The sequence below is a fragment of the Ranitomeya imitator genome, chromosome 3, assembly GCF_032444005.1.
Source record: "Ranitomeya imitator isolate aRanImi1 chromosome 3, aRanImi1.pri, whole genome shotgun sequence".
NCBI classification, from domain to species: domain Eukaryota; kingdom Metazoa; phylum Chordata; class Amphibia; order Anura; family Dendrobatidae; genus Ranitomeya; species Ranitomeya imitator.
The window spans coordinates 99131811-99146884 of record NC_091284.1 but is presented as its reverse complement, the minus strand read 5'-3'; the positions used below and the strand labels follow the sequence as shown (position 1 = coordinate 99146884).

Sequence of the window (15074 nt, the reverse complement as noted above, 5' to 3'; positions counted from 1 at the left end):
GCACATCATACTGCCGAGAACAATGGCAGCCTATGAACACTGTCCTATTACAGATCATTTAGTGTGCATCTGAAGTGGGGTGGGTATCTGTAAGCAGAATAATAGATGATTGCCGACTGAAAAAAATATTGCTGGTCCGCAGTCATGCTGCATATTGTATAGTATAAATGGACCTTACAATAGGTGGATCTCCACAGTCTGTTGGATAAGTCGGTGTGCCACGTATGACCTCTTACTTAAGAAAAACATAGCTGCCAGTCTCCTATGACAAAGCTGTAATAGCCTAAGTATTTTTTCATGCACTTCTTTGTTCAACTATTGACATATCTAAGCAAAAAACACAGTAGTGTCTGTGTTACCAAAATCATCAGAAAATAGTAAGATGTTATAAATGGACATCTATTCAGAAATATGATGATTCTCAAGTATTGAGGCAGATTTCAATACAATTGTGAAATGGTAACTTTAAGAGGACTTTTAACCAGGCTTAGTATGTTAACTGGTTACATCATGCAACAGTGGCCGCACAGCTCAATAAAACCGAGTGTTGACTGCTTTGTTTTCTGCTCTCCATTGCAGAGATATTAGCTTGTAAATTTTAAGTTATAATTAGAGATGGGTGAACCCAAACAGTAAAGTTCGGCGTCCGTAGTGAACACCTACTATTCGGGCACGGACGTCACCCGAACACCGGTGTTTGTTGTGCTGTCATGTGCATGACAGCGCGGCAAGCGCTGCTTCTACTCAGCGGTAAAATTATTACCGCCAGTCACATAGCCGCAGTTTCCACACTGTCAAATGACAGCGTGAGCCTGCAGCTGTGATCGGAGGTAAAAGTTTACCTCTGGTCACTGGTGTCGGCTGATGGGACTACAGCTCGCATCAGCTTATGCCTGCTGTCGCTAATAACAGCATTGGAGTATTCACCAACTGGCGCTTGCGCTCTAAATATTTTATTAAATTAAAAAAAATGAATTGGGTTCCCTTGCATTTTTGATAACAATGTAGGCAAAATTAACAGCTGGGGGCTGCAACCCTCAGCTGTTAGCTTCAGCAATGTTGGTTGTCAAGAATAGAGGCGTACCCATGCTGTTTTTAATTATTTAAATACATAATTTAAAAAAAAAGGCATGGGTTCCCCCCCCATTTTTGACAACCAGCCTTGCTAAAGTAGACAGCTGGGGGATTGTACTCTCAGGTAAGGGGGCCATGGATCTTGGCTCCCCCACCCCAGTTTAAAAATAGCAGCCCACAGACGCCCAGAAAAGGCACATCTATTAAATGCACCAACTCTGGCGCTTTGCCCAGCTCTTCCCACTTGCCCCGTAATCGTGGCAAGTGGAGTTCATATTTGTGAGGTTGATGTCACCTTTGTATTGTCTGGTGACATCAAGCCCACAGATTAGTAATGGAGAGGCATATATAAGACGCTTATCCATTACTAATCCTATAGTTATATTGTAAATAAACACACAGCCAGTATAAAGTCTTTTATTTGAAATAAAAACAAAACATACTTTTCCTTTTTTATTTAAAAACAGTAAACAGAGTTATACTCGCCTAACGACCATTCCAATCACTCGTCTCCTGTAATAAAACAAAAATAAAAACCAAAAATATCCCTCACCTGTCTGTCCTTCTGTCCCACGCCGTAATCCGTGTCTCGAGGATAAACAGTTTTCAACCTGGACAGTGCCAAGATGCGACCGTCCAGGCTGAGAACCACTGATGATTGAGCTGCTGCAAGTGCAGCATCAGTGAGCAGCGGTGACCTCATCAAGGTTACCGCAGGTCGCTGAGGCTGCGTTTCCGGCCGGGCCAATGAATTGGAGTGAGATCACCGCTAGCACAGTGAGAAAAAGTCTCATGGTGCAGAGGCGAGTTCACCGCGGTTCACAAGGAGAATTTCACTACGGTGAAAAATTGACAAAAATGGGAGGGACCCCACGCCGTTTTTTAAAATTATTTATTTAAATAATTTTAAAAAGCATGTGTACCCCACTGTTTTTGATTATTAACCTTGGTAATGCTGACAGCTGAGGGTTGCAGCCCCCAGCTGTCAGTTTTGCCTGGCTAGTTATCAAAAATACAGGGGAACCCAGGCCAGTTTTTTTTTTAAATTATTTATTTAGAGTGCAGGCACCGGTTGATGAATACTCTTCACCAGCCACTCCTGCTCTCACTGTTATTAACGGTAGCAGGCATATGCTGATGGGAGCAGTAGTCCCATTACCGCAAGCCAGTGACCGAAGGTAAACTTTATACCTCCGATTACAGCTGCAGGATCACACTGTCATTTGAGCACTGCGGTTTTCTGACAGGTGCAAATGATTTTACTGCCGATCAAAAGCAATGTTTGAAGTGCTGTAATGCATATGACAGCGTGGCAAACACTGGATGTTCGGGCTCCCCATTCAAGTGTTTGACTGAACCCGCTGGACCCGAGCATCAAGGGGTCCACCCATCTCTAGGTATAATTTATGATTTATGTTTGTCCTCACACACAGCTCTGTAGTGAGAGCAGACTATCAGCCATTACATCTGTAACACAGGCATGGCCTGTTCTAAGCTATAGTGGGGGCGTTTTCTTTTTTCCCCTGTGTGTTGCTGCCTGCTTATGATTAGTCAGCATCACACAGGGGAAGAAGTACACGCCCCCAGTGACAAATCTCCGGTTACACACGTTACTTTGTTGCCCTGTATGTTGCATTTACCTTCATTATTACCTTTGCAGATTGGTGGAGAATTGCTCCATTGTGATGGGTGTCCAGGAATGCACTTTATACTGTGTTCTCCCATCAACGTGTATCCAGAATTACAGGAAAATCTCAAGGCATCACCTGGTTGGTACGCCCTTCTCTCAGGTTCCTGGTGACCATGTTCTGGTTTCCCTGGGTTTACACATGGCTCATATTTTTCAGCTAAAGATAAAAATAATAGAATAATCAGCCAAGTGTAATAACTTCTTATATGTCAGACAGATATTATTTAAAAGTTAATTCCTTTAAAAACTAAATCTAACAACATTTTATATAAATGATTGTCATAAAGTTCATGGACCCCAAAGCAAAATGGATAACAGGCTAAAGGCCTTCAAACACATCAATTAAAAGTTGCCTGAAATAGCAAAATATTGAACACAATGAATGAGATCATCTTATTGACCACTGACAAAAATACATTATCGTTGAAAAGACCGAGCGGGCATGTTGGATTTTTTTAAGCCAATCATAAACACGACCGATGCAGTTTGAGATGTTTTTTTCTCGCCAATGAACAATGGATCGTCAGCTCATATTTGTCTCATGTGCATGAAGATCTTGACACCGTTAATAATTTTGTTGTCATGTTGTGTGGCCTCAGAGACTTTTGGCTTCCCTTTTGCCCGGGAGCTTGAGTGCAATTGTTAACCCCATGCCACTTGGCATATAGGATAAAAGTATTCATGACATACCCCAACACCCGCAGCTTAGTGCTCTGAAACAATACTAAGGTTCCCTTTAAAAAATTAGCTAGCAGTTAGTTATGAAATTAGATCAGTTAAGCAAATACCGTATTAGTGATGTGTTGGGAATCTAAAGCTCTGTGACTTACGGACGCATTTTGGGGCACGGTCACTCCATTTGGGTATTCCGGCTTGGCGGTTGTAGCAGGTTATAGTAGTACTTCCTGTGAGAACGTAGCCTTTGTCACACACATACCGCACTGTGCTGCCCACAGGGAACTTGGCGTTTGAAAGAATCCTACGACTGTGAGTTACATCTCCCGGGTCTGAACATGAAGTCACTAGAGAGAGTACAGACATGTAGAAATACTGTAAATTGAAAATCTCAATATTCCATGAATGGAAAAAAGAAAGCTTTAAAGACTAGTGATGTCTTTGACTTTGACAAAATTATTTGTTGTTTCATTCTACAATCTTCATTCCTTCATTCCTTTTCAGACCCACTGATATAAAGTTTGGAGCCTGGTCCAAGGTTCAGACTTTACACGTGTGAGAGTATTTCTCCCAGTAATGTAGGCTGGATGTGAGGTAACCAAGGTTCTGCATTCTCTATTAGCGCATAAATCAGCACAGCTTCTATCCTGCACTTATTTCCCCTTCAAGTATTTTCCTTAATTTCAATTGCCTGTTATTTTCTCTTCCATGAGGCTGTGGACACTGTACTCTCCCTCAACTCTTTTCTGTCTCTGCTTATATGTCTAGCACTAAAATATGAGGGGGAGAGCAGTGAGCTTTGATGCATTTTTTTTACATGATTGAAAAAGTACTCTGCTAGTTAAAGGACTTACAGACACAGCAGCAGTTAAATTGCAAAAATTATTTAATAAAGACTGAACTTAAGGGCAATGAGTCCATAATATGGCTGTAGCTTAGAATAAAGAGTCCATCATTAAGGGCTTGCTCACTAATAGGCCCTCCTGTCCTGCATAAAGAGGTTTAAAAGTGATGGTCTATCCTTAGGATTGGTCATCAATGCCTGATCGCTGAATGTGCGACACCCGGCACTCCAGCTGATCATCTGTTTCTGGTGTCGACAGTGGCTGGAACTTCAACAGTAATAGTGGCTATGGCCAAATACCACACATCTATCCTGTATTGATTTGATTAGGGGGCGGACATGCAGTACCCGACCACTATTCCATTGACGGATCTGTGCAGCTCCATGACTAAGCAATTCCAGTGGCCGCTGACACTGGGAACAACTGATCGGCAGGGGTGCCGGGCATCGTTCCCCAACCAATTAGACATTGATAGGCCATCAATGTTAATGTCCTGGAGAACTCCTTTAAGCCATAGTTACAAAAATGTTTTAGCTAGCGCTCCATTTGAACCTGTGGTATTCTCTACTAGAATTATTGCAAAAGTTACAAAAGTCTTAATTTTTTAATAAAAACACTATCTGTTTTTTTTTTTAAAAAATATGTGAGAGAACAGTATGAAAATCAATATTGAAAAATACAGTCATGGCCAAAAGTATTGACACCCCTGCAATTCTGTCAGATAATACTCAGTTTCGTCCTGAAAATGATTGCAAACACAAATTCTTTGGTATTATTATCTTCATTTAATTTGTCTTAAATGAAAAAACACAAAAGAGAATGAAGCAAAAAGCAAAACATTGATCATTTCACACAAAACTCCAAAAATGGGCCAGACAAAAGTATTGGCACCCTCAGCCTAATACTTGGTTTCACAACCTTTAGCCAAAATAACTGCGACCAACCGCTTCCGGTAATCATCAATGAGTTTCTTACAATGCTCTGCTGGAATTTTAGACCATTCTTCTTTGGCAAACTGCTCCAGGTCCCTGATATTTGAAGGGTGCCTTCTCCAAACTGCCATTTTTAGATCTCTCCACAGGTGTTCTATGGGGTTCAGGTCTGGACTCATTGCTGGCCACCTTACAAGTCTCCAGTGCTTTCTCTCAAACCATTTTCTAGTGCTTTTTGAAGTGTGTTTTGGGTCATTGTCCTGCTGGAAGACCCATGACCTCTGAGGGAGACCCAGCTTTCTCAGACCCAGCTTTCTCACACTGGGCCCTACATTATGCTGCAAAATTTGGTGGTAGTCTTCAGACTTCATAATGCCATGCACACGGTCAAGCAGTCCAGTGCCAGAGGCAGCAAAGCAACCCCAAAACATCATGGAACCTCTGCCATGTTTGACTGTAGGGACCGTGTTCTTTTCTTTGAATGCTTCTTTTTTTCTCCTGTAAACTCTATGTTGATGCCTTTGCCCAAAAAGCTCTACTTTTGTCTCATCTGACCAGAGAACATTGTACCAAAACGTTTTAGGCCTTTTCAGGTAAGTTTTTGCAAACTCCACCCTGGCTTTTTTATGTCTCTGGGTAAGAAGTGGGGTCTTCCTGGGTCTCCTACCATACAGTCCCTTTTCATTCAGATGCCAATGGATAATACGGGTTGACACTGTTGTACCCTTGGACTGCAGGGCAGCTTGAACTTGTTTGGATGTTAGTCGGGGTTGTTTATCCAACATCCGCACAATCTTGCGTTGAAATCTCTTGTCAATTTTTCTTTTCTGTCCACATCTAGGGAGGTTAGCCACAGTGCCATGGGCTTTAAACTTCTTGATGACACTGCGCACGGTAGACACAGGAACATTCAGGTCTTTGGAGATGAACTTGTAGCCTTGAGTTGCTCATGCTTCCTCACAATTTGGTTTCTCAAGTCCTCAGACAGTTTTTTGGTCTTCTTTCTTTCTCCATGCTCAATGTGGTACACACAAGGACACAGGACAGAGGTTGAGCCAACTTTAATCCATGTCAACTGGCTGCAAGTGTGATTTAGTTATTGCCAACACCTGTTAGGTGCCACAGGTAAGTTACAGGTGCTGATAATTACACAAATTAGAGAAGCATCACATGATTTTTCGAACAGTGCCAATACTTTTGTCCACCCCCTTTTTATGTTTGGTGTGGAATTAAATCCAATTTGGCTTTAGGACAATTCTTTTTGTGTTTTTTCATTTAAGACAAATTAAATGAAGATAATAACAAAGAATTTGTGTTTGCAATCATTTTCAGGAAGAAACTGAGTATTATCTGACAGAATTGCAGGGGTGTGAATACTTTTGGCCATGACTGTACATTCCAACATATCTAATCTTCATTATAAAAGTCTCTGCAAAATACTTATGTAAAACTGATCTGGTAGAGATTTAAACATATTATTAATGCATTGATTTAGTTATAGAAGATAAAAAACAATAACAAACATAACTATGGAATTGCCTGAGTCCACAGAGGCGGAACACAATAGCAGAATAGGAAGTGTTGACCCTCGTCCGGAGGTATTAACAAAGTCTACTATGGAAAAGAGAGACCGCCATGCCGATTCCTTCTAAAAACAATATGATTCATTTCATGAATTAAAGATAAAAAAAACACAAGTAGACACAAATGTTCAGACATCTGGCGCATTTCAAAAATTGCATCTCCTGATTCATAGCTCTCTGGGAAACAAGTGCTGCTCCACATCCCATCTAACTTACTAACCTGACATCGCAGACAAAAACATGAGTTATCACTAAAAATTACATTTGCTCCTGGCATCGAGCGCCAGAGGATAAGATTTTGTGGGTGCAGTGAGCTGTAACCTATTTTTTTTCATGCTATTAAAAAATCTGATGTATAATGACTTTATTAGTTTGATCATTTTTCTTTTATGTTATAACAGGTCTATTAATACAACAATTATAATATATATATATATATATATATATATATATATATAATTTATATATATATTTTTAACAGTATTTGGCTTGATCTCAAGCTATGGCGGCTTGATGGATGAACAATATGTAGGAAGATCGATTTTTGTGTAAGCCTAGATAGGTCCACTAGGGTCTTCTCCGCCGTTATCTTGATAGTATCAAGCAATTGGGTTGCCGGCCTTCCTCTTCACCTTGCTCCTTCTATTCTTCCAACCATGATGTCCTCCCGTGATTGCTCTCTTTGTATGATGTGTGAAAAGAAAACAAGTCATAGCTTGGTGATCCTTACTTCGAGTGACATTTTTGGCTTGATTTGTTCCGAAATGGATTTTGCTTTTCTTGCCATCCAGCACCACATTTCAACGGCGTCGATTCGTCTTTTGTCTGGTTTCTTTATCATCCAGGTTATAATATACAGGTTTTATATATGATTAATTTATAATTTTGCTGTGTTTAAGCATTACTATGTGAAAAATATCATAGATGATAATTTCCTAACAGTTACAGTTAATAAAATCAATGTTTTAATGAACCAATTTAGCTCAATGAAGTTGACTAGCTTCTTCTGGACCCTGGAGATACTCTGCTTAGCAAGTTTATGAAATGTAGATGAATTTTTAAATAATAATTTATTGATTGAGCTATTGTTAAAATTGTTAAATCTTTTGTTTGCCTGTGAGTTTAATGAGATCCCAGTAGGGGGAGCTGTGGTCACAAAATGTAATAAAGCAAATCCCTTTGTTTCACAATAGCTGAGCACCTTTTGATCGGGTTATTTTTAAAGAGTATTTTAATATATCATTTTGTTCTACATTTTCATCTAATTATTAATATGGTAATTCGAGTGATGTCATTGCTTTTTTTTCCAATCATATTAAAAATACCGGCATTCCCATTTTTAGAACTTTTATATGTTTTGATTTTAAAGCAGAAATGTATTTACCTGCATAATAATCGCTGTCTGAGCCATGACGGATCTCGGCACAACTGCCAGATGGTAATAGAGATATGAAACGTTCCCATGGTGCTCAAGTGACAGGTAAGTCCAGAAATAAGAGATCTAGACGTCTGATCTATAATAAACATTTGTCTTCATGTCTTATTATGTTGGAAAAAATAGATCTCTCGTGATGATGTTTTCTTCATACAGGTCAACAGGAACTGATATAATATTATAGTGAAAAGTTGATTGAAAATGATCAAGTGTTATACAAAAACAGTTCAATTTTTACTCTTTTATTTAAAGGGAATCTGTCACCCTCAAAATCGTATATGAGCTGCAGCCACCGGCATCAGGGGCTTATCTACAGCATTCTGTAATGCTGTAGATAAGCCCCCAATGTAACCTGAGAGATGAGAAATAAAGGTTATATTATACTCACCCAGGGGCAGCTTGACTTGACTTATTACAGAACTTCCTACATGGCCTGCCTATGTCGTATGGTGCATTTACTGTAGATGGGCAGATTTCTGTGGGTTGTTGAGCACCAGAGGGCATTTTATAAAGCCCCTTATACACATTAGGGCTCATGTAGATGTCCCTCCAAACCAGACCAAGCACGGACCCCTAATCCAAGGACTGGCTGCAGGTCTCCTGAGCCGAGCATGAGAGCCTCATAGAAATAGCTGAAGTTGTCCCGCTCAAGTAGGGTGAGCCGCAGACAGTCCGTTTATTGAAGTCCAAGATCAGGAGGTTGTTATGAGCCCTTAAACAAATGTTGGCCAAATTCACCCATAACGATGGGTTGAGCTGACAATCTAATGTGTAATGAATGTCAGGGGAGTTAAGGATCTGGCATGTCTGATTTTGGACTGCTGATCCTTTTGTTCTACCTGACGTAAGCGGCTCTCTCATAGAGAACTTGGGACCACTCGTCAAGCAACTACTTCTGTGTATGAGAATGGTGGGTGTGATAGCTGCCGGCCGAAAGATCAGCTGAAGCATAGTTTGTCCAACAACCATCTAATGTGTATAGGGGGCTTTAGTCTCTTGGCTTTCGTTTACTGGCTTCTTTACACAGGCCAACAAAAACTGATGGAAACAGATTGAATGGTGGTTTGGGTCTTAGTACCATGTTATCAGCCCCTGCTTACAAGCGTCGATGTGCTGCTGATAACAATGATTTTTTCCCGATCATACACAATCACATCTCGTAATAATTGATCGTTTTGCTTATTTGTCAGATGATTACCAGCATAGTCACAAGGGTTGATTAGATTCTATTCTCGTCTGAATGTACTGTAAGATAGCTCTTACTGCGTGTCTTGGGGGATACTCACTTGGCAACGGAATAAACACACACAGGCACGGTTTTCTTACAATAACAGTCTATTTGGATTATTTACACACCAGCATAAACCGCAACCTCAGGAACTTGGTAGTGGGCAACAGCCTGAACACCGTCTGTACACATTCGGCTCTATTGTAGAACCACAGTCCCTCACTGACCCCGGTCAGTATAACACGGATTACAGTCCGTTACCTGTTGGCGTCCATGACACAGGTTCCCGGATGCCTCTTATCCTCAGAGGTACCCCATAGAGCAGTGTTCCCCAACTCCGGTCCTCAAGAGCCACCAACAGGTCATGTTTTCAGGATTTCCTTACTATTGCACAGGTGATGGAATTAATGCCTGTGCATGTGATGCAACTATCACCTGTGCAATACTAAGGTAATACTGAAAACATGACCTGTTGGTGGCTCTTGAGGACCGGAGTTGGAGAACCTCCATAGAGTAAAGACGGTCTCTCTCTCTGACCCCGGTCAGTATAAGGCCGGTTTCATATTAGCGTTTTGAGGAGCTGCGGACGGCTGCGGACTTCCTCCGTGAAGCCCCGCCCTCAGCTGCACCTCTGCCGCTAGCTCCACCTACTTCTGCATGCGGCCTGCGTACCTATCTTTAACATTAGGTATGCAGGTCGTGCGGCTGTATGCGGGTGCTTCCGCATGCATCGTTTTGATGAGACGGCGACCAGCATAGGACACAGCTGGTAGCAATTTTTTTTTCTCCGCATCGTCCCTCAGACATCTCTCGCTGACCCCGATTAGTATCACTCACGGTTATCAGACCGTCCACTCCGGAGGTATCTCACAGGCCTCCTTGCTCTGGCTCAGACTAGCCAGCACTCGCTCCCATATGCCAAACACACCTCCATTACATAGCCCTAACCACTCCCAGGTACCTATCACATGGCTAGTCAGGTGATTGTGACATCACCACAGGTCCTCAAACACACAACCATCTTAGATGTTCAGACACACCCCTTTGGGTGGGTATGTAGGTGACTGGACCCACCCATCTCTCCAATCACCTGGAAGCCTTCCCAATGTATAGCAAAAACCCTCAGCAAAACACGCCCAGACTTCCATCACAGGGCCACCCACCTCTGTGATACATACCGCCCATCAATCACATGACCAGTTGCCATGCCACAGTATCCTTAATCTTTATGAAACTTATCTGGAAGTTCTTTCCTCATTCACACTTTGCTCATACAGACACAAGGGTACATAGAAGGAAAAAAGCACCATATCCCTTCTTATGTCCTATAATGGAGGAACTGTCTATGGTATGGTTCAGTAGGTTGCCTCTGTGTGCAATAGTACGTATAGATCCTGATACAGGCCTGCATTGTGCCGGTCCTATGAATTGACCCTTCGGATGTGTTCACGCAACAGGTTTTTCAAACATAAATCACTTCAGGAAATTCTCCTTTTTGAGGATATTTTGAAGACAATTTTCATTTTCTGAAGTTTTCGCCGAACAGGGTTTGATGAGTTTTCTCTTCAACCTTTTGATTGGACAGTGCTTAGTTTGGAGCAGATTCTATCAGGATCTTGTTCAAAGAAGTGGCATGCAATTTTTTTTTTTGGAGGGGGGGGGATTTATCAACAACTGTAGAAATGAATAGGAATAGTTTGCCAAACATTTTTTAATCACTTTTAAAAAGGATTTTGTAATAAAACTGCTAAAACAAACGTATTTAAATCTCCATGCAAACATAGTCTGTGTGTATAGGGAACCTTAAAGCGGTATACCCATCTCCAAGATCCGATCCCAATATGTAGTAGGTGTAATAATAATAATATTAGCAAATACTTCCAATTAGAAATGTAGTATACTTTTTCTGATTCGCTGATTTTACAATTTAAATGTTTTAGGTACAAACAGCTAGAAATGTATTCTAGAAATAGCACAGAAATGGTCAAACCATTAAAAGCACACTCGTTAAAAATGACTGGAATAAACGTACACGGTGACAATGAGAGCAAAATGTGAAGCGATTCAGTACGAAGCATCACACTGTGTCTTCTCCGCTGGCGCTAAAAGCTAAAAGATTGATACATCCAGGCTATAGGATCAATAATATTTTACTGTACTTGTCTCCCGTGTGCGCTGAACTCTGTTGTTTTATAAGGTTGAAAATTAGGTTTTATTTGGCACGGAGACGTCTCGCTGCAGCGGTGCAGGTGGCAAAGCGCTGAAGTATACAGATTTATCTTCCGCCATTGCGTTGCTGCCTACCTCTGGTAATCCTTGTTTAAAGGGCAGAATCTATCTAGTGCATGCATCATTCATGGCAGTGAGGCGAGCGGGGGGGTGGAGGGAGAGGTCACTCGAAATAACTTTTCCACCGTTTACCATGGCTGGGGACGACATGTGAGTGTGGGCTGATAATATTAGGCTGCGATACAAAGCAGGGGAAGCTGCGGATGTAGGCGTTGGATCTAATTGTGTTTTGGAAAGAAGATAATTACAATATTTTGCGCTAATGAATTTTAGAACAACATTAGCTGATTGGCATGCTACATTTAACACTATGTAGGGACTGGCATCTGATCCAATCCTGTTTTTTTTCTATCATTGTTACATTCCAAATTTCAATTAGCGATTAAAGAGTTTATCTCCTATAAAACGAGTTTATAATTTTCTTTTATCAAATTGTGAAGTTGTTTTTTTTTTTTGTAGTTTTATAGTTATATCTAGTGCATCTGCTTCTGAGACAAATAGGTGATAGTAATGTGTCCTCCAAAACTCTCCTGTCTTTTTAACAACAGTTTTATCTCATAGAAAAAAAAGTTATACAGAAAGAATCAGCTGTGAGCTAATGATGACAACGGAACCCCGTATACACACAAAGAGCACACAACCAGTTCATTACTGGGAAAGGAGCACTTTCACAAGACAAAATTTGAATTTTGGATCAGGTTGCAACCTGCAAACGAGTGAATGAATGAAGGGAGGATGACTAGAGATTGAAAGATTGTAATTTTATTACCTTAAATGAGTATTCCTTACTCCAATCCCAATATCAATCACAATGGTTTGCCCCAAATAACTCAGCCCATATGACAAAGGGTTAATGTACCGCACTAAATCATTATTCACAAAATGGAAACACCTAAGTAAAAAATAAAAATTCCCCAACACTGGTACTAAGTAAAATAAAATATATCTTTATTTATGTATCAATAAAAATATCAATGGAACAATATAATACTTGCAATAAATATTGCCAATTAAGACACATATACATATTTTTGCAAAGGAATTGTCCCAAATATATATAATCGTAATCAAATCCCTAAAATACTAAATCTTTATTGATAACCTGAACCTACACGTTGGTTCACACCACAAAATTGACAAAAAACAAACATACACTGTGCTCGCACATAAACACTAAAATTTAAAAATGGGGTATGCTAGGTGTCCCTGGTGTGTACTAACCTCACACCTACCTGCCTGCAGGGGTTGGCACCCTATGAGGGGAAGCGTTGTGGTGCCCCTACTCCACGGTGGCTATCCCTGGGGGCCCTGTTGTGCCCTATAGCCACTCGGGAGATCCCACTACCCACAGTCTAAGGAAACCACTGTAGCTATACAGAGATAATCCTACACTAAAGGAACCCTAGGTCCCCACACAAATTGGCAATATTTATTGCGAGTATTATATTGTTCCTTTGATATATTACAAGTTTGGTTGCTGAGCACACATATTGTATATTATGTACTTGGGGGTTATATGGCACCCGTGGGTTTGTTGTTGGAGATCCAAGGGTATTGCAGTCCCTCTTTTTTGGATCTGGCACCTTCTCTTCATGATTTTTTTTTATACATAAATATATATTTTATTTTACTTAGTACCAGTGTTGGGTGGATCGCCCCCACGTTAGGGCAATGGGGTACTCGGATCTGGGCCCTTCTGTAGTCGGTGGGGATGTCACAGTGGCTTGACCCGGTCCATGGCCCTTCGAAGGGCGTCCAATAAAAGGATGAATGTTTATTGGATAATGTTTGTGATGCCACCTGTGGTAGTCAGTCAGGGTGATCGATGCTGCCTAGGGGCCCGCTGGGGTGATGTTATGGCAGCTAGATGATATACCTTCCCACAGTTGAAGTGTGTCCCCAGGGCTTCCCAGAGTGTAGATGATGGATGTGGATGGTGCAAGGCGCAGTGAATAACGAGGACACAAGGTTACAGTCTCAGTCTTTACCTTTACTGAAGGCTGCAGCATCCACAGTCCAGGGTAGGGACCACAGGGTAAGCAGAGTCCGGCCGGTCTGAAGGCAAATCCAGAGTCCCCTTATCTAGGAGGAATTCAATAGCCTTCCCCTAGCGCACAGTAACTCAGTAGGTCCCTACTTGCATAAGCTCCAATAGGGTCCTCATTGTTGTTACTCCTCTCACTGTCCCCCATAATCGGGTAGAACAAACCCGTATGACTGATGGCCTGAGGCTTTTTACAGGGACCCTAGAGACGCCCCACAAGTTGCCACCGTGTCTTCTTAGGTATTAAAGGTCGGGCAGCTAACATGGAATTAACTGTCCTGCCAGTCTCTGAAAGTAACGGCATAGAGCTCTTTACTCCCGCGGTGTTCTGGCCACCGGATCTGCGCTTCAGATGGAGGCAGCCTGCTTCTAACTGGTCTCCCACTGATGTTTCACTCCTGTTGCTATGACTTCTTTTCTCACTCACTACAGCACAATTCCTTTCGTGTCCTTTCCTAGGATGCTGCCGCATGGGTTGCAGGCGCAGCTCCGTGTCCTTCTCTCTCCTCAGACCGTAGTCTGGATCTGACTGGAGATCACTCCAGCCAGCTTGAGCTGGAGACCTTTCCTCATCGGTCCCCAGCCAGGAACTCTCTCTCCCTGAGACTGACTAACTTCCTAACCAACCCACCAGTTTTACTCTGTGTGAGGAGTGGCCTAATAGATAGAACCCTTGGCTCCCCCTGGTGGACTGGAGTGTGAAGTGTGTGTGTGTGGCTGTGATACCTGGACAGAAGATCTCCTTCATTGCCTTCAGACATAACATAACTCCCCCTGGTGGAAGAATAACATTACTGCAACGAACCAGGACTCTGGGGTGCTGCACCCCCCCCATTAAATCCAGTACTCCCGGACTGGGAAAAAAGAAAACAACAATACATCAGCAAAAGACATGCAAATTTTTGAAATGCTATAAACAAGTTAATATATAATAAGCTTCTCTTTATGGGAGGTGAAAACACTTGAACGTTGCAAACAATAACATTTTTACAGCGTGCGTACAACTCTTAGAGGCAAATTGAAAACAATTACTATCTATGAAACATAATTATCCATTCAGGTATTCTATCTTACTGAGTGCCCTCTAAGGGTATACGATCATTAACCCTTAAGGTGCAAATCAACAGTTTCCTTATCTTTCTTCTACATATGCAGGACTATCTGTCTACCCCCACGGGCCTACTGCATTTCCTTTCCTAAAACCTCAATTTTATTTAAAGTACATCATGTAATTTATTTCCTATTCTGAACACTATAAAACATTCTATACTAACTAGCT

The 15074-nt window shown here is 41.5% G+C and overlaps 1 protein-coding gene across 2 annotated transcripts in view; it reads right to left on the bottom strand.

Moving 5' to 3' along the window:
- Positions 1-15074, bottom strand: part of SEZ6 (seizure related 6 homolog) — a 955889-nt gene that overhangs the window by 32274 nt on the left and 908541 nt on the right. Inside the window, exons 12-13 of one of the 2 annotated variants that reach the window (XM_069761206.1) lie at positions 3595-3786; positions 2727-2921 (exon numbers count right to left, since the gene is read on the bottom strand). In XM_069761206.1, coding sequence (XP_069617307.1) covers positions 2727-2921; positions 3595-3786 — 387 coding nt within the window. Of the gene's footprint in view, positions 1-2714; positions 2922-3594; positions 3787-15074 lie in introns of both variants that reach the window. The other variant, XM_069761204.1, reaches the window with a different exon arrangement.